At 38.3% G+C, this 20,770-nt stretch overlaps 1 protein-coding gene across 2 annotated transcripts in view; it reads left to right on the top strand.

Annotated features, from left to right (window-relative positions):
- CNTN5 (contactin 5) overlaps window positions 1–20,770 on the top strand; it is a 370,989-nt gene that overhangs the window by 315,462 nt on the left and 34,757 nt on the right. For both annotated transcript variants that reach the window (XM_075050052.1, XM_075050053.1), the window contains 3 exons: window positions 4,256–4,376; window positions 18,077–18,235; window positions 18,660–18,809. In XM_075050052.1, coding sequence (XP_074906153.1) covers window positions 4,256–4,376; window positions 18,077–18,235; window positions 18,660–18,809 — 430 coding nt within the window. The remainder of the gene's footprint in view (window positions 1–4,255; window positions 4,377–18,076; window positions 18,236–18,659; window positions 18,810–20,770) is intronic.

Raw genomic sequence — 20,770 nt, 5'->3', positions numbered from 1 at the left:
TTCAATTTAAAGCCATTACCCCTTGTCCTACCACTATATGCCCTTGTAAAAAGTCCCTCTCCAGCTTTCTTGTAGGCCCCCTTTAGGGACTGGAAGGCTGTTATAAGGTTTCCCCGGAGCCTTCTTTTCTCCAGGCTGGACAACCCCAACTCTCTCAGCCTGTCCTCACAGGAGAGCTGCTCCAGCCCTCTGATCGTCTTTGTGACCCTCCTCTGGACTCACTCCAACAGGTCCATGGCCTTCTTATGTTGGGGCCTCAGAGCTGAACACAGTACTCCAGGTGGGGTCTCAGGAGAGTGGAGTAGAGGGGGAGAATCACCTCCCTCAACCTGCTGGTCACGCTTCTTTTGATGCAGCCCAGGATACAGTTGGATTTTGGGGCTTCAAATGCACATTGCCGGGTCATGCTGAGTTTCTTATCAGCCAACACCCCCAAGTCCTTCTCCACAGGGCTGCTCTCAATCCACTCATCGCCCAGCCTGTATTTGTGCTTGGGATTGCCCTGACCAATGTGCAGGACCTTGCACTTGGCCTTGTTGAGCTTCATGAGTTTTGCACAGGCCCACCTCTCAAGCCTGTCAACGTCCCCTCTGGATGGCATCCCTGCCTTCAAGCATGTTGACCACACCACACAGCTTGGTGTTGTTGGCGAACTTGCTGAGGGTGCACTCAATCCCACTGTCCACGTCACCAACAAAGATGTTGAACAGCACCAGTCCCAGTACTGACCCCTGAGGAATGCCACATGGTGCAGAGATTTTGTTAAGATTTGGAAGACCAGCACATCAGTTTAACTCACCCAGGCCCTGTTGTGGTCTTGAAGCTCTCATTACAGGATAAACTGATCAACAAAATAATCTTTCTTCCAAGACTTGGAAGAGTCTGTAATATTCATAAAGACTTTATAAATACTACTGAAAAGAAAATAATGTGGTTTTTTTTAGAGGTCCCAGTCAAACATAATTCCTACTTATCTAAATGGAAGCTAAAATGTCGCATTTCCCATGATCAAGAATCTAATGTCTGAGCATATATCCATCCATATTAAACACAATGAGTTTAATTTCTTTCCACTCACACAACCTAAGCAATGCTGGCTGCACATCCTGTTATGCTGTAATAAATGTAAGTGTTTCATGGGGATCTATTGTGCTGCACTGCTCTCCACTTACAGCAATGATTCTTTCAATTGCTGCTTGTCTGCCCAGTCACACAGGTGTGCAGATGAAATACATATATTTCTCCTGATAAGAATATTTGGATTCACACAGTCATGAACCCTCTGGAAGTTAGAGTGACAGCCAAGATTTTTAACAGCTCCTGAGCAATGAAACCAGACAGTTGCTATCCGTTATGCTTTTCCTCCCACTTAACAACAAAACAGACATTAAATGTAAATTACCCTCAAGAGATGACAAGTGTGGACTGATTCTCGTCTTATCTTTCTAATAGCTGAGGCTTTGTACCAGAATCACTAATCATCTTGAGCAACCTCTGTTTCAATGGCTGGTGAAAGCTGCTCTGCTAGACAACTTAAAAAATTCGTATCCTGTAGTTGACTCCTGGTAGGAGTGTGTGCTCTTCTTTTGCATTTAGAGCTGCAGAGTACTCAGATATTCTTTTCCAGTGTTGTGATTTCTGATATGCCAGAGCAAGAATATCGGAATTGCATTATGGCCTGACTGGTCTGAGTATCTTTCCTCCAGCAGCATCATTAACAAGGCCACTTCAGAAGGCAAAATACCACATTGTATTCACAGTCTTAGATCTACAGGGTTATTAAGCTATAGATCATGCCCACATTCACTTTGATCTCATGGCAACCTTGATGTCCCACCTCCCTTTTCCTTCTTTGCATGCGAATATGCTTTGGTAAAGATTTTGCCCTGGTGCTACATGGAATATTATGACAAGTTCAGTTCCAAAAATGCAAACGAAGAGAAGATTGGCTGAAGAAGATGTGCCAAGATGTGCTGAAAAGGAATTCTTCTGCCTAGAAAGAAAAAACTAAATTATAGAAGATTGGAGCTTGGAACCAATCCTATTTCATCTTGTCTTTAATGACCTTGGCATGAGAGATAAAAGTATGCAAATGACAATTGTATGGTATAAAATTAGACATATTACCAATACAGCAGATGATGAAAATAACACATGGGAACAGACAAGAAATTTAATACTTCAAAGCACAAAGTCATGCACATATCAACGACTGGTTATAAAGTGGGAGCTCATAACTTTGAAATGACTGAGAAGGATAAAGATCTGAGTGCAACTACGTGAGCACAGAATAAGTGTGTGCCAAAAAAACAGGCAAATACAAATCTAGGGGAAGTCAGTGACATATTTCCAGCACAGCTAGAGAAGTATCAACATGTACACACATAGGAAGACTTTATTTTGAATGCAGGGGACAATTCTACTCATTCAGGATCAAAATGACTCAAATTAGAACCACTGCACAGGAATATTATGACACAGGAAACATGTCGTTCAAGGAAAGACTGTGAATCTTTGCTTGGTTAACAAAGTAAATAAAATCTGAGAGGGAAAATGCCTATACTCAATAAATGTTTCTTAAAGTGAAACACTGAGGAGGTGCACTTGTATATAATACACAATATAGAGTAATCTGTAATATGTTATTCATATAGTAACCAATTATTAATATGTAATATACAATATACCAGATATGGTAAATATAATTTAATATAACAACTATATAATATATTATACACCAGATTGTATTATTTTTATTAATTACATTATATCATATTATATTATTGGATAAAATGTACTTTACATGATATAATATCTTTTATATATTTTTATATGTAGATAGATAATAATAATATATACAGAGATAATATAATAATGAATAGTGGGGTAATATAATGGTGGTTATATAATACAACAATATATTATATTATTATATATTGCAAATTATATGTTACTTTTTGTGTAATTATTAAAATTATGCATTATATATTATAGATTATAGAAGTGTAATAAGTCTATATTATACATTATATAATTAAATAAAAAATATTACTTATATGTAATCTAGAATATAATGTTAAACAAACTACATTAATGTTGAAAAAACAAAGTAGCAATGATAAGAGAATTTACAGATATTTGCAGGACATTCTGTCTATCCTCGGTTAATATGTTAGAATTATTTCCATTTGACTCTTAAGAGAAAAAAAAGGCTTTGAAAGGAACAAAAATACTTATAGTAATTTGCTAAAATTATTAGTGCTTACATTACATCAAAAAGTTGCAAGCATTTTTAGGAGACAGAATTGAGAAAGTAAACTGCAATTGCTACATCATGTGGTCAGGGTGACTTTTGTTCTCACTTACCCGTTCTTTCCCTGAGTAGTGACTATATTAAATCAACAATATCTAAGGACTTGGGCTCACTAAATCTGATGGAGCAACATTTATTGACTACAGTAAGTTTGGATATAACAATGATTTTGTACATGCAAAATCTAATATTACCTTTTGAATTTATGAAAAAATGCAGAGATTCTTAACAAAAGCCATTTATCCTCCAAAAGGCTGTTCTACTTTCCAATTTTCTCTTTTGTGTTCATAATTTTGGGGCATTGTAATTACTGTTGGCTAGAATACTAAAAAATAAAAATTAGAACTGGTTCTCTGTGTACACTTATTCAGGGATTGCATGTTTCAGGTTTAAATATATACAGATTTCAACAGGAAAAATGAGAATCTGTTCATATTTCCTCAATCGTATTTAGTATTAATGTCCTCTATATTAATAAAAATCAATCAACATTATCTTTCAAGTTATCTTAATTTCATTACAGTAGCGAGACATACTCCAAATGTCACTACATTGTAGGGAAGAGGAAGAGGAAGAAAGAGCCCTTCATTTCTAAAAGGACTTTTTTAATACCAAGGATTGCATGCAAAATATTTCTGTTCATCTCCTTAATGAATTTCTTTGTGCTAGTTTGGAATCATTTTCTTTGAGCATGCAAATATGCACAGTGTGCTTCAAGCAAAGTCAAAGTTATTAAAAACATGAAATCCTCTTCTTTAATCCCTATTAATAATTGTATAAATGCAGTGTTCTGATAATCCTCAAAAGAGGGTATTAGGGCACATAAATGTCGTAAGATGAAAGCTGCGATCATGAGTTTCTCACACTGTAAAAAACACCCTCATGAACTACCTTGAACACAGATTTACTGAATTTTAAACTGGCACTTCATCCCTGTTTCAGCAAGCGTCCTCTGCAGATTTAATGATCAGGAACATCCTCCTGATGCACGCTGGGAGATACGGCTGCAGGGTTCAGACCGCAGCGGACACCGTGTCAGATGAGACAGAGCTGCTTGTTAGGGGTGAGTATGCTCGCGGTGCCACCTGAAAATGCAATCACCAGAAACTATTGTACCAGGGAATTAAAATATGTAGGCTTCAGGGACATCTGTGCTATGCATTATTCAGATTTTATATTATTGAAAACATTTGTGACGAACCTACTCTCTTTGAAAGCACTTTTACCATAAACTGACCTGCAGACATGGCAATGAAAAAGAAGACAGTTGGTTAATGGACATACAGTCTTGAGAGAGGCAATAGCACAAAAGGTATCCAGATCAGTTAAAATGTAGATAATTAGCATTCACAGGCCTGTGTAAGGTAGGTATGATGAGTTCTATGCTTTTTTATGTGATGCTTTACACTTCAACTTATTGTCAAGTCATTCTCTCAGGTTTAACGGTTTAGGGTTATTCATTCACTTCCAAAGAGGAGGGACCATGCAGTGTTTTGTAAAATGATAGATATGAAGAGTGAACCAACAGCCCCCTAATATGACAGAGATTTGGGGTTTTTCACACATGGAATTGACACCACCAAATTTTGACTGCGTCTTTAGATCCAGTCCCATAATCTGTTCAGTTGCTTTACCTGTCATTTAATGTTCCTGATTATGCACAGGAACATAGAGTCATTGTCCTGCAGGATCCCAGATTATATCTAGGACACCAACTAGCTTACAACAAAGCAGGACATTAGCACCATATGTGCATTCCATTAAGCAGAGTATTTCTGCATTCTGCACTACTTGTGTGTGTGCGCATGCACATGTGTGTTCAGTGCCTGATGGGACTTGAGGACTTACACTTCACTTACTGGCATTACAACCACTGGGTCCTGCAATGTCAAGATAGATGGATGCCTGCTAGGTAGTGCAGCTGGGTAGCATTACTATGGTTTATACATTTTTTGAAAGAATAAATCAAGGTAGATATTTTATTATCATTTGAAAAACTGCAGATAAAAAAAATCAAAACTATTTAGAGATTATAATCTTTCAAAGTACTTATTCTACCACATTGCACCACATATTTAGATTTGATATGTTCATATCCATCACTTTCGGGACAAATAGATGCTTTAAATGATAAAGAATGTTTCTGGCTGACTGCAGGGCTCTTCACATTTTGATGAAAGTAGCTGTTAAATATTTCCATAAAGTCACTTTGAGGACCATCAGATTTCTATGAGCTATGGCACTATTGGGATGGTGGTATTCAGTTGCTTCAACACAGACATGTAATGCCATTTTCGCTGCCTTATGAAATCTGATTCATCCTTGTGGCTTATGCAAGACCTTATGCGTTACCTTTACCTCTTTCAGACAGGAGCTGGAGGCTCTATGGATAGGCAAGGCAATCTCAACTTTAATGCCATTGAACTTATTAGTGGCAATAATCTCTTAGCTTACTATTATCCAGGACACTGCAGACAGGCTACAAAATTATTTTTTTAAGAATAGCGGTTATATAAATGAGTTTATTGAATCTGTAGAAAATAAATGCTTCTCTGAGGAAGAGGTTTGACATGAAAAAAAAAAAAGGGGCGTTGTAAGCAGTATCAGAATGTTTACATGTGGGTGTCTCATTCCCATGCCACCTTGCTGATGAAATGAAAACTATGACTGCTTTATAATGGAATTTAAACTCAAATATATTTGAATTTACGCTTATAACGTTCTCCTCTTCTTGTTTCTACAATTGGGTAATTATAGGATACAGTAAGAAATGTTTGCATCGCTTTCACAAAATGCTTTATACTGTGTGACTGCTTTTGTCCTGATGTAAAATTCAGTTTTCATGAAATTATAGGACATGGTTGGTTTGTTGAAGTAGTTAATTTCCTTAAGATATCTGTAAAACTTATGCAAATGAAGGCAATAAGATCCTACAGTGTCAGTATTTCTTTCAGCAAAAAATGTAGGATGGTTTTGTTTTGTATTGCAGAAAATGTTTAAAGCTTATTCAGTGCAAAGTTGTTAATGATTATCCTTTATAGACTTCAGCATTTCAAAAATCCAAAATATTCAGGAGAATCTAATCTATTTCTCCTTATACTGTTACAGGCATTACATTTTCATTTCAGTATCTTTAACTCTTTTTTCTCCCTCTATCTCAGTTTATAGTGTGCACTCAGTGGTCTGCAATTTGACACTGATGATCCCAAATTGCAGCATCTTTCAAGCTTCTTTAGGTTTAGCATTTGGACATACTGGACGTTGCTTAGGAGAAGAGACCAGCAGCAACAGATGTTTCAATAAATATTTGAGTAAACTCTGAAGAATTCCACCTGACAGAGGAAGTCATCATCTATGAAGAAAACCCATTGCCACCATGCAGTAAAGTCTGAAATCCAAAGCTATATTACACTTTATTTCCAGTATAGTTTCTAGGTAAAATAATTTCATTTAATGCATATTACAAAATATCTTCGTGTTTTAAATGTTACAGCCCATGGCCAAACTGAGATAGAAGAAGCTTTGTTATGAACTCTTAGAAGTACCAATATAAGCAAAGTTCCAGCACATCCTTGTTCTCACCTTACTCTCTCTCCTTTTACCTCTGCAGAGAATGCCAGTCTTGAATGCTGATAATATCGTACCAGCATACAACATTTCAATCATTAGTTATATTGTAAGGTTCATCTGGTTTTTTTAATATATCGTTGCAATTTTTACCCAAAAATTGTTCTGCTTACACCATTTCTACAGGAAATAAATTGGACATACAGAATAAATTAAATTTAAATAATCTAATTTTCTTTCCTTTAGATATTCATGTATATCAGAATTATTGCTATTAACAAAATGACTAAATGTATACCAAATTATGTATTCAACTGGTGCATTATTTTTAAGTCAAAGGACAGTTTTCCAGAACTTTATACAAGTGGCTTGGAAGACAGCTATACCTTGCTGCAGCCTCTCCAGATGGAGGAAAGAGAAACAAATTCTTTGCAGACTCCTATTGCTCATAACTAACACGCTGGTCTTCAACAGACAGACATTCACCACTGCATTTCCAAGCAATTGCAATGTCTCAGTACCATTTATTGTGAAGAAAGCATGGAGTATCCTTAAACCATAATTATCTTTTTTGAAACCATTCTTGATAATTGCTCTATTGGAAGATCCCTTGAATATATGCCAGGGAACTGTCACTATTTTTGCCCTTGCTCTTCTTTGTTCTGCATTATACAGTAGAAGTTAAATCCCAAAAATGTCACCAGTGAAAGACAATCTGAAGAACAGATAATGAATAGTGCCAAGTAAATCTCAATTCTTTTGAGTCTACTTACAAGAAGGTAATTAATGGTGCAAGAAGATTTCTGAATTTACTACGTATGTATGTAAGTGTGTGTGTGAGCAACAAAAGAAATCAAGATAGCAGCAAGGTGCTATTCTGCAACTTTCTACAATGGGTTATAGATTTTTTAAAACCATTTTTAAACCATTTTCAAATTCACTACCTCACAGTTCTTGATTTTAGGTAAGTTGCAGTGAAATACATGTCTAATATTATTTCCATAATGATTTTTATCTAGTGCATCTCTTTCAGGAACACTTCAAAACTATATATGAAGATATTCTAGATCATGTTTGGACAAAACAAAGATTCAAGTCCCATCAGCACCTACTATTCAAAACAAACCTAAATACTTTACTAAGTGCTTTGAAAATGTGATTAAATTATGTATATTAAAGTAAGAAACAACTCTTTAGCTGTCCCTAGTAATTTCTCTGCTCCTTAAATGCTTTTTTTCCAGCCCAAGTTATTCATTTTTCCCTTCCTATTTCATTTTTCTAATGTTACCAACAATGCAGATTTCATTAGGAGGAGATGTTCTGCTGGTAGCTGGACCTGTCAGGCAGTCCATTAGCTTTCCAACTTAAGTGTCTTGCATTTTAATCTTGGAATAGGTTGTGAATGAGAAGTACTACAGTAGTCTCATGCTAGTCAACAGTGACCTTCAGAGGTCCACTGTCCTGACATACCTGACATCTGTTTATATTCCAGTAGGCTACTACCTAACTTGCAAAAGCATTTCCTCTCCAAAATATGGTTCTACAAAATTCTCTGCAATTCATCATCACAAGTTTTTCTTATTATTATGTACCTAAATAAATAAGTCATGATCTTATGTTCATCCATCTGAGATCCACCATCCCCTCTAGACAGACACCTTAATGCTGTGGAAGTCCCCAGAGGGGTCCTTTACTCTCTGAATATGGGGAGGACGAGAGAGAGGATTCGGCTCAAAGGCCAGGACTGATTTAAGGCAGAAGAGGCGATGCCAACCACTTACAGCTTAGCTCGGTAACTGCAGTGCTCATCTACAAGGTAGGATATCTCTTTTTAGCTCTCTCAGACCCAGCCTCAGAATCACACTTGTCTTTCCTCAAGAACGTGCCATCCCTGCAGGCAGTAGATTAAGTGGGATCAAGATGTGTTCAACCCCCCTTCTGAGGCAGAGTAGCCAGGAGCACAGAAGTCAGGAGACAAACAAATGAGAGCTTGACTGTGTAAGGCACAATTTAGGGTATCTCCAGCAACTCAAATATTTGCTTCTTTCATTTAGTTGACTACTGCCCCAAAAATGAACATAGACCTCAGGGGAACCATTGTCAACAGCTTAAGGCAATACACTGAAGTGTGTATTGGGAAAGGGAAAAGCTAAATAACAGGCATGCGCCCTCTGCACCGGACTTGCCCTCCAGCAGGGCAATGAGGCAGATAGTGGTAAAGCCTTCAGTGTCACTGCAAGGTTTTCTGGAAGACAGTCATCAGAGCGCTTAGCAGCAGAAGAAGGCATATAGGGCAGGCTGATACAGCTCAAGGACATCCAGAAGAGAAAACAGCTTTTCACATTAAGTGGTAACTATTCTGGCACCAGGCCTGCACAAATGTGCCGCTTCAGAGGAATCCCGTAACAGGAATTATGTATGTCTGATGGTCAAAGAAATAGTTTTAGTGGAGGGAATGAATACAACAAAAATCACAGCTATGGACTTACATTCCTGACACCCAAGTCATTGCCTGATTTCACTTCATTTATGCCTTCTGTTGTTTGCTCACTCAAGGAAAATACGTGCAGAATAGCTGTTTGCCATGCAAACAAGGATGTTTACAGGAGAATATAGATATTTGCTATAAAGTCAATAAATGTTTTCCCCAGCACATGAATTCTTCAGCCATTTAAGAAACAGAAGTGATTTATGATTTTTATGAATGTCAATACCGTTCTTGACATCAGCCCAAGAATAGTTTTCCCATGTCACACACTTTGTCTGGCTACCAGCCTTTATTTATCCACCCAGATCTTCAAGTTTCAGTGAATATTAAGTACCAGAGAAGCAGAATAGCAGAATGTTTTAGCTTGGCTGGTTTTCCATCTATCACTGGTACACCAGAAGTTGAGCTGTCTCTACACTGATTTTTCACAAAGAAGTGATTACCAAAGCATAAGGCTCTAATACAGGATAAATATGCACGTCATGTTCAGACACTAATGATACGATCACAAACACGGTTACCAAGCACCCAAGTACCAGCCAGGAGATTTGCATCTCACAGATGTCTCAGGTGATCTTGTAGCCAGCAATGTGTCAGGTTTCCTCAAGACAATGCCTGCTTGGTAAGTTAATTTGTTTTTTAAAGCCTGTCCTCCAAAAAGTGTTTATATTCTTATTTCCCCATTATGCTGTAGAAATTTGAAGCAATCTGTGCATTCATATTTTCGTTTCAAAGGATGTCTTCATGACCCTGTGCTTCCACCATGATTCACTGTAGAGACATTTAAAACACCAAATACTTCTGTCATAAAAAAGGTTGGCACTGTGAAGGGGCTAACCTTTATTACCTTACGTTGGTCCAATCAACTACATTTAAAAAGGTCAACAGTGTTTTTCACTTTGTGTTTATTTAATTTATCAGTACAAAATCTGTTACTCATAGACGGGGAGGTTTTGAAGAACACCAGCAGAACTTATAGCTAAGAGCAGAAGGCTACTTCTTACATTCAATTCTGGAAAAAAAAAAAAAGTATCCCTTTGCTCTTGAAACAGTTTCTAATTAACTCATTTAAAGCATTGTTTTGCCATAGGTTGCAATAAGTAAAAGCTTGAGTAAAAAAACTGCTATCAAAACTAGTTATTGTATATTCCTTGCTTTTTCTTCTGCAAGTTTGGAGAGTTTGCTTAGAAAAGCATCTGTACAGATCAGCAAAGAAAAATAGTGGGAGTTGGGAATGTCACACAGGAGTCTAACATGCTTTCACAAAGATCAGCATGAGGGTCCCCATAGTTTAAGAGTAGAGATCCCTGTCACCTGCACTGAGGTGAGTAATACTCCTAGTGCAGCAGCAGTTTCCGAGAACACCAGGGAGTTTCTTGCAGATTAGAGAATTACTGCAAAATTTGCCATGATGCTATTATCTGATGTGGATAAGGACAATGCTTCAAACATTTAGAACTGAGTGAGTGATTTTTCCTATATAAACCTCTATATTGTTAGCAATGATAGTGACACCACAAACACCAATGTAGGTTATTTTTCACAGTTATCCCTTTCTTGCATCATTTCTTTTTAGGATCATCATGATGCATTATTTCTTTTTAGGATCATCATGACTGAGTTAGAAATACAAGGTCATGAAGTTAAAGGATTTTTTTACATCTGTAAAAGCTTCAATGCCTAAACAACGGTACCAAGTCTCCAGTATTTTAATATTTATTTAATAAATGAAAGCTTTTTATCATAATAAACTAGTGGTTTCAGTAATTTTAAGTTGACAAATAAATTCCATCACTTAAGTCCTATTTGTAAATTACTCTTGCAAAGCTAGTTTACAATACATTATACCCAAGAGAGTAAGTAGCATTGATTGCAAACTACTTAGATGCTGGATGCTGCATTACACATTGCCTTACAAAAGTCTATGAAGCAACCAGCTCATCTCCAGATTACCAAACTTTCTTTCACATTGCTCCACTTACTTGTTCTAGATATCTGGTTTTGCAAAGGAGCAAAGGGTGCTAGTCCCAAAATGGCTTATTCAGTGTTTAACTTTCTGCAATCTAAACAGTGTAAACTGTAACCTGTAGCAACAGATGACACTACAAGGTAACTAAGTCTTGGCTTGCATAGCAAAGAAAAATACAAGTAGCTCTTTGCAAAGGAACTACAGTAATGCAATAGCCAGGCAAGTTTGCTCAATTTTTTAATTTGAGGTGCTAACTAACAAAAAGTGCCATCTGGAACAAAAAGAGGTCAAATAAATAAAATGCAGAAAATTTTCTGAGTGTTTCTTTGTATTCATCAATGATGATGTAAAAGATTGTTTCAGCACATCTAGTACTTTTAGTATTTCATATATTTATATAAAAATATTTTATATATTACATATATATTATATAACTTGGCAATTATAGAACTGTGCTCTCTAAGTATTAATAGAGTTAATTTTGTTTCCAGTACTATCTCATTGGTCTCTACTTAAGGATTTTAGTAGATTCAGTTGTCAGATATTTTCTGGGTATTTTAGTAATAGTTTGTTCACTGTTTTTTTGCTTTTATTATCCTTTTCACTCTTACTGCTCAAAACGTGTTTTCTATTGTTATGGATGTCAATAGACTTTGTGCTTTTCTAGAGGAAGAAAAAAATAATGTACAGACTTCTTAATTCTCTGTATCAATGCTGTACACCCTTGGAAACTTATTAGCATATACAAAGCTAAGTAAAATCCTTTGAACTATACAAATATTACTACAACATTCGTGGCAGGAAGATTCCTTACAATAAGATGAAAACCAGCTTTCTTCTACAATGTATAACATATATTGTAAGACTGTGCACTGAAAGCTAACCAAATGCATTGTGCATGCCTACTGTAAGTAAAATGAGCTTTAAGATCAAACAGCTACCTGGAAGCTGTAGGATCTTGAAATGGAGCAGAGAGCAATCCTGTAGTGTGAAGGGATGAAAGCCTTTATGACTGTGATCTGTGGTTTAAGAGTACAAATTTTGTGGTCTAAAAATAAAAAAGAGGTTAAAGCTATTCATCTTGTAGACTGGCAAAACTACCAATCTAAGCAAGAAATCCACTCACATGATATATTTTTGGAGAACTAATGTTTCCTCTGAACTCCACTGACCTGGAGCAAATATAACGCAGGAACTGCTGGTTAGGTTGACCACGCTGCTCCTTTCAGTTGTGATATTGCCAATAAAACTTAAAGACAAGCACTTGGGTTTAAAGGCCATCAAACACAACATTATTAAATGGAACGTAAACAAGGTCAGCAGATTCTTGCTGGTCCTTGAAATTACATTTGAGCTGTAGCAAAGGCCAGGAAGATGCCCTAAGCACAGACCCCCATTAATTGGACTCACAGAATATGTCCATAATAGTAAACTGCTCCCTAAGGCCAATGGATACAGCAGAGTTCCCATCCACACAGCTACATTCCCAGTCCCCCTCCCCTCTCAAAACAGGACGAGCACGACAAACTGCCTGTTGGGATCTGCCCCAGCCCATGATAATCCATTAATTGTGCCAAGCATTGCCTGGGAAACTCATAGTTGCAGAGGGTTGAAATTACGATAGGGACTGCCTGACAACATAATAGCCCATAGAATCAGTGCTAGAGTTCATATGTGTGCTGTGGCCCTCTTCAGTATATCAGTGCAGCTGAAACATTTACAGTATTAGAAAATAGTATATTACTATAGATGGAGCATCAGCCCTTTAACCCACAGACTCCAGACCAAAACATTTCCAGCAATCTGATCTTGTAGCAGGACCTTTGTGATATCTTCAATGGTGTGAAAGGGAAAGAGAATCATATCTTTAAAAAGGTTTTTTTTAAGAGTTTAAAAAAGATCCTTTGTTCTGTCTAAGAAACTTCATTACAAACATCAACTTAACTTATATCTATAACTTCAGTCAAAAAAAGTGCCTAGAAACAAGTACAAAAATACAAATCAGATGTAGTGATGTTCACAAACTCCATGCCTGAAAGAGAGACCCATGCACTTCTGGGAGTGCTGGTGCCCGCACTGTGATTGCAAAGAGTGAAGGAGGCAGCACGGACCAGAACTGGGACAGCTGCAAGTGCTGCCCAACAGTGCTAAAGGTAGTCAGCAGGACATGCCAATGAAAGAGGCATGTCTAAAACTCAGTCTTTTACCCTATTTGGGACCTGCTAGTTATGTCATACACAATGCAATTCATAGGCTACTGGTGCTTTTCTGCCTAAGGTGAAGTTTCAGTTCATGAGTTCATGTTCCCTAAGCTGGCCATACATTTTGTGTCAAGTCACAAGTGCTGCTACACAAAGATTCAGCTCAGAGGTTCCAGACTGCAGTCTGGCATCTGAGCTCACAAGACTGAGCAGATGTCAAGGTTGCCTTGCCCAAATCCCCTATTTTTAGGTTTGTACAAGGCAGAGAAGTCATCAGGGCAAAGGAGCACAACATGATGTATGTACCACCAAAGGCCTTCTCAGGCAGGACACCAGGGATTTCTCCTGACCCTCATCCCTGGAATGAGTCAAGACTATTTAAGTTGGAACATCAATGCCTTCTCTTTCTTACCTTCCAACCCTGAGTGTAACCTCCCTGTCTATCCTGCTGCTGGTTGGGGTATAACCTCTCCATCTGCCCAGGGCCTTTATGTAGCTACCTTACCAAAATCATTTGGGTACACCACGCGTGGAGGGACTAGGGATATGGATGTATCCACTAAAGCCATAGTGCCTATCGCATTTACCATACGAACTTTGTCTCCATCCTCTTGTCCCCCACCATGTGCAAACGCATCATCTGCCATAGGCAGGCACAGCAAAAGGGATTTATGCTGCAACAGTCAAGCTCCTGTTTTATCAAGCACTTTTTCTATTATTCTGTAGTTACTGCCTCTTTCTTTTCCTCTTCCTCTTAACCTCTCATCTCCTTGATGACAAGCCAGTACACCTTGTCATTTAGAAAGCAAAAGCTTCAGGTCAAGAAATTTGTGTTTGTGAACTGCTACGTATCAAGTTTCTTAGTTGTTTGGTAAAAGTAAGAATTATCCTGGTCAGGCAGCAGTGGAGTAAATCAGTGCACATTCTGGAATTCACAGGAAAGGGCACTGCCTCCCTGAATGACTACGGCTATTATTGGTAATAGTCTTTCAAGAACTCTCACATTAACATTGTACAATGGCAAGTAATCTAAAGGACCCCTCAGGATGATCATTTCAACAATAAAAAGACACATAAAACAAGTTTGCCAAAATGCAGTCACGCATGTCCTGAAATGAAGTGTCAATCTATGGAATTGCTCTGAGAGAAGATAACTGACTAATATCCTTGACGCTGGGTTTCCAGTGCTCCTAGAGCTGCATAAGAGCCTATCGCATCCCCAAATGTCTTTTCTATGAAGGTCGACTGCACTGTAGTGCATTTATGACCAGTCATTTTCTGTATAGTTTCCAGAGAAGCATTTGAGCAGACCATGCATTTTTTCCTCAATTGGCTACTCTCAACTAAAAAATTGTTTTAGAGATCCTGAACAATAACACAGCCCTTGGGAGAAAAGCTTCTCTGCATTAGCCATCCGGCTGACACCATGAATGATTACATCCAAGCATAAAATTTAATGAGATTTCTACAAAAATGAGTGACATCTGCATAGCACTCAGGTCCTGGCTAGCTGTCATACATTTGTCATCACTGAGGCTTTTGTCCTTTATTAATCTGCTTTCAAGAATGCCTGCTGTTGGAAATGGAAATGCTTTTTAGCAGTCATCCTACAGACTGTAAGAGCACACATCTCAGAAAGCATAATGACACATTGTCATGCCTAGGAATGCATTTAAAAGGTTTAAAAAACAGGAGAGATCTCCAACGACAAAATATATTGAGAATTTAGCAGGAGACATCTGCATAAATATATTTTACATCCTTTAATATAAGCAAGATGCCTGTTCTTTTGCCTGTAATACAGTGGCTAGAAACTCTTTATCAGCATTCGGTGTGCATGGGAAAAATATTGTCATAGAGGAAAAGTACTAAAATATTTCCCTTTAATTTTGTTTGTGCTTGGGACCATGATATAATTCTGGGCCTAGGGCTCCAACCCAGTAAAAGCATATGATTGTATCAAGATCCCAGCTTTCTTTTAAACTTTCCCTCATGGCTACAAATAAAAATTTCACTAGTATTTTCCTACATCAACAGATAGCCTGAAACAATAGATGATGGAGATTGAAGATCACCCTATTTTATTAAATTAGCCCCAGGACTTGCTATTCTGAGACGAAGGCATGACCTGGTGCTTCCCATCAAAGAACAGCAAACACTTGGCAGGAAGGCAGGAGTGCAGAGAACACATCTTTCTGCCTGCCATGTTTTCTCCCAGGAAGAAAAGCAAAACCTTTCAACTGCAAATGAAGGCAGGACTCCAGAAGGCCAAGAGTCACAAGGTGTCCAAGGGGTGGCACCATCTTCTCCCAGCACTGTTTGTGACGGGATGAAAGGCACTGACAGCAGCGAAGTCCAGCCTGCTGAGCAGGCAGAGCAAGGGAAGAGGAGAGACTCCCAGCACTGAAGCTGCTCACCACCCATGGAAGTGGAAAACCTTGTTCTTCCTATACCCCAGAGATGCACCCTGGGCTCCAGGGAAGAGGACTGCAGTGTGTTGTGGAGACAATCTTCTTCCATCATACATCCATAATACTAAACTTTTCTGAATTCCTTCCATTCTTTGACTTGAAGGAATTGAATCCTTTGAATTTCAAACTTTGGTCTTTCGTTGTTGTTGTTGCTGTTATTTCTAAATGCCATATATTTCCAACATTTTAATGTCAATTAGTTGCTTGTACATCATTGCCAAGCAAACAGAGGCAAGTGAATAGCATAAATTGCTTTCTCATTTAAAAGATTCAATGTCTCTTTCACTCTAAAGCTATTGAGCCCAACTGTTACAAAACTCTGATCGTACTGTTGTCATAGTTCATGTAAACATGCTTCTATTGAAGGCATATCAAAGGAAATATAAAGCTGTTTGCAGCTGCAAATGACAAAAAATCACAGCAACTAAAAATATTTCAGTTAATGGGATTTTTTGGCCTTTGATGTTCAGATAGATTTGTTTCTACTCATGGACTAAGGATTCTAGCCAGCAAAAGGTTTGATTGCATGAAATAGCACTAAAATATAATAATGCTGAGCTCAGTAATGCAGAAATCCTGGCTACAACTGCTGCTTCAAATGGAAGCACCAGACCTGAGTGTTTGCCACCCTGATCCGCAGGTGCTGAGCTCTGACAGTTCAGCAAGTGGGACCACCACTCATCACAGCCCATGGGAGCAGATATATCCAAAGGACCTGCTCCACTACAGCTCATGATACGTGCAAACAGCACTGAGCTCCAGCAAAAGTGTAGTGGCAATTGCTTTCTATTAATAAAGTTCTTTCATCACCCTTCCTGCAGTTTCATTTTGGGAGAAAGCGTCCAGTAGTGCATTTCTGATTTCACAGTCCTCCCTGTGTGCAGGAGCAGAAGAAAAACTTCAGCATTCAAAAACAGGAGTATGGAAAAGAATCAGAAGGATCTTGGAATCCAAGAAAATCCAGACTTGTCATAAATAACTATAGCTATTAATAATATTAATATTTTACAAAAGTATTAAGCCCTGTCCTTCAGGGCTTATATAAGCTTTTGAGTATAATAAACCGCAAGAGAGAAGTTTATTCTGCATTTACCCGTGACAGAGATGCACATTTTCCCCTAACCATCTGGTTACAACAACTGCGGAATAGGTTCCTGAACCAGGAGAACTTTGCCTCCTATTTATTTTGGCAAGTGCAAATGGACAATGTTTTCAAATGCAAGTAATGTCAGTATCAGGAAGAATTAAAGAATAAAATTGGAGGTGGGTGTGGGAAGTTATAGCCATATTTTTCTTTGCAAAGTCATGTTTGCTACAAGAGATATCACTTATTGGATCAGTCACATGGCCTATACAAATGGTGATTAGCACGTTCTTATTTGGTGCAGCTAAGTGAAATAAATAATCCTTTCATTTTTGTTTGTTTTTAATGGAACCATAGTAATTATCAGCATTCAAAATATTTGGGTTTGGATTTTGTTTTGGTTTTAATACCTTTCAATCAAATAGTTAATGGACTTCCAGCAGGGTAGTAATCCAAGTGGTTTCCCTGAATGAGTGAATTTGAGTGAAAGGATGAATGCTGTATTCTTGATTCAGTTATTAGTAATACTATTGTTCTTCAAGAAGCACATCCACCTGTGCTTCATTTTGATGACTATTTGTCTTTCCTGCTGTCATGTCTCACACAAAGAGAAGATGTGATTGCGACTGTTCAGTCTAGCCCGGATGCTTCTTAAAGTTGTTCTTTTTTTCCTTTAATTTTAGGTTCAGAACAATTATAACGGAGGATTTTTTTTATCTTTTTCTATTTCTAGTTCTTCCACTGTCACTCTGACAAGTTAATTGATACTCACCCACACAGCATTTAAAGAGTAGAAACAATCACAATTTACCAGCAGAAATCATGGAAAAGAGGTATCTCCGTGAAGTAGTAGAGTGAATTTTAACCCTTGTATTTCATGGATATTGAACTCCACTGGGTCCCTACAGAATGCATCTCCTGTATTATTGCTGCTCAACTGCGATGATGGTGTGGTCTGTTTGATTATTCCACTTTATTTCTAGGTCCTCCTGGTCCCCCAGGGGTTGTAATAGTGGAGGAAATTACAGATACCACAGCAACACTCTCCTGGAGTCCTGGGGCAGACAATCACAGCCCTATCTCCCTCTACAACCTGCAAGCACGCAGTCCATTTTCTCTTGGCTGGCAGACCGTAAAAACAGGTGAGAAAAACTTTCACACGGCACAAGTAGACTGTTCAAAACTCCTGCTCATCACAATAATAACCACCGGCAACTGCAGGAACAGATACTCTTAAGGGAACAATAATAAATTAAAAGCACTGATTTTTTTTTTCTTTTTTCATTCCTTTCATGTTACTTAGCAACAGCTCTGAAAGGACAACAGAAAGACACCTGCCATGATGCATCTGTGAATAAGCAGAAAGCTCTCCCCTAAATCCTTCAATCTGTGTCTTTTCAGGAGTACCACAGTGCCAAAAACCTAGCTGTGATTTCTAATATATTAGATCCTTGATGTCTATCATTTCTAATGGACATATTGTATCACAAAGTCCACTTGCCATTGAGGCACTGCATGTGGGCGTCAGTTTTCTGAGTGACCTACACATTTGTTTACTGTCTACAGTTCCAGATGTGATAAGTGGTGACATGGAATCTGCTATGGCTGTTGAACTGAACCCTTGGGTGGAGTATGAGTTCAGAGTTGTAGCAACCAACAAAATTGGGACCGGAGACCCAAGTGCACCATCACGACTGATCAGAACCAATGAAGCAGGTAAGAAGAGGATAAAAAGGTTAATTTTCCAGGACTACCAAAACCAAAAACTATTGTAGTATAATAATAGACTTATTCTCTTCTCCCTGGTACACATCTGTGTGTTTAGTCATCACTGTTCCAGGGTGATATTTTTTGTAATGGGGAGCCAGTTTGGTTTAATTACAGGAATATTGTTTAATTTACAGAAATTTCAAATAAACCCATTCCCTGCTGTCTTACTTCATCTGGGCTTTCCTAGTCTTCATCTTACACTTAAGCCATTGCTGCCTGCCCTCTGGCAGACTTCCACTACTCTTCGATTGTAGGCTGCTTCTCAGTCTCTTCAAACAACTGCTTCCAAGCAGCGTCTCCCCACTTATTCTTCATAACTTCTCGCCTTGAAGGTGCACAGAATTTTTTTCAGCAAGACAGGGAAGCCATGGGAAGCTGCCTAATTTGAAACACCTTGTGCTTTAAGTGTTTCTTTGTCATGCACACTCTACCATGAGCTGTTATTGCACTTAAAGAAATTTCATTATACTTCTAACTGGGATGGTACAGTGGGAGCCCAGGAAAAACTTTTTATATCCTATTTGAAAAACCGCAGTGGTCTCAGAAAGTTTGGAAACCTTGACAGTAACTTGGGCAGAATGAAAGGAGATAAAGAAGGAATGGGAATCTGAGACAAAATCACTGGACAGCTAGAGAGACATGTTTTAAGAGGCAGAAAGAGATAGAGATAGGGTTTGAAGAAAGCCTCAGAAGAGAACTGCATCTCAGAACACTTTCAGATTTTTCTTCATTATTCTTTTTTATTTAGGAGGCCTAGAGAGTTTTGAATTTGTTTTGATGTTTCTTCAGCTGAATAATTTGTACATAGTGTGTTGATCATACAGAATACAAGAGTGAAAATTCAAAGATTCCACTTGAATTTGAAAGTATTACTGATTTTGTATTTGTAAATAATCTGGCTGAATACAGCAGTTGTGTTGCACTCTGTCTTCTCATTAAGGGAGATTATAAGAGTTACAAGTGGCAATGCCAAAATGTGTCCGCCTGTCTCATTCTGAAGTAAAATTCTTATCTTTTAAGATATGTTAATCTTGTGCCTCAGCTCCATTTGTCACTGGTCCATATATATGCCATTCATAGCAGAATGTTCAGGCTGATTTTCTTAGACAGAACCACAGAATCAACTGAATAACTGGGGCTGGAAGGGATCTCAGGAGGCCTTTGGTCCAGCCTCCTACTCAAATCTGGGTAAACTGGCTTCAGAGCAGGTTGCTCAGGGCTTTGTCCAGTTGATCCTTCACAACCTCCAAGGAGGGAGATTGCACATCCTCTCTGGGCAACCTGTGCCAGCAGTTAACTAATCTCATTGTGATCTTTCTTTCAATATATCCAGCCAGAACTCCCCCTATTTCAGCTTATGACCACTGTCTCTTGCCCTCCCACCCTGCACCACTATGGAGAGCCCATCTCTGTCTCCTCAGTGACCTCCCTATAGGCACTGGGAGCTTCTGTTAGGTCCCCCAAAGCCATCTCTGCTCCAGGCTGAACAAGACCAGTTCCTCCAGCCTCTCCCCATAAGGCAAGTGCTCCAGCCCCACCATCCCAGTGGCCTCCCCTGAACTTGCTCTAGCTGATCAACAGCTTTCTCATTGTAGCACCAAAAATTGGATACACTATTCCAGATGAAGTCTAACAAACCTATCTTCAGTTGTAATAAGACTTTTTATTTTTTTCTGCTTTAAATAACTGTGTAGCTGCTAGCTGATATTAAACTTCACTGTACAATCACAGAACTGCACTGAAGTGATTTGATTCCCATTCACTCATGTGGAAGGATGCTTCCTTTCCATCTCTCCCCCTCATCTTCTGCAAGCTCTCCACATTGTGAAACTTGATAACTTTATAGCAGAAGCTTCCAATGATACATACTTTGTTCCATTAAGAAAAGAAGGAAAGGAAAATGAAAT

The sequence above is a fragment of the Buteo buteo genome, chromosome 18 (genome assembly GCF_964188355.1).
Source record: "Buteo buteo chromosome 18, bButBut1.hap1.1, whole genome shotgun sequence".
In the NCBI taxonomy this organism is placed as follows: Eukaryota; Metazoa; Chordata; class Aves; order Accipitriformes; family Accipitridae; genus Buteo; species Buteo buteo.
The sequence above is the reverse complement of the archived record's forward strand: the minus strand, read 5'-3'. Positions and strand labels throughout refer to the sequence as shown.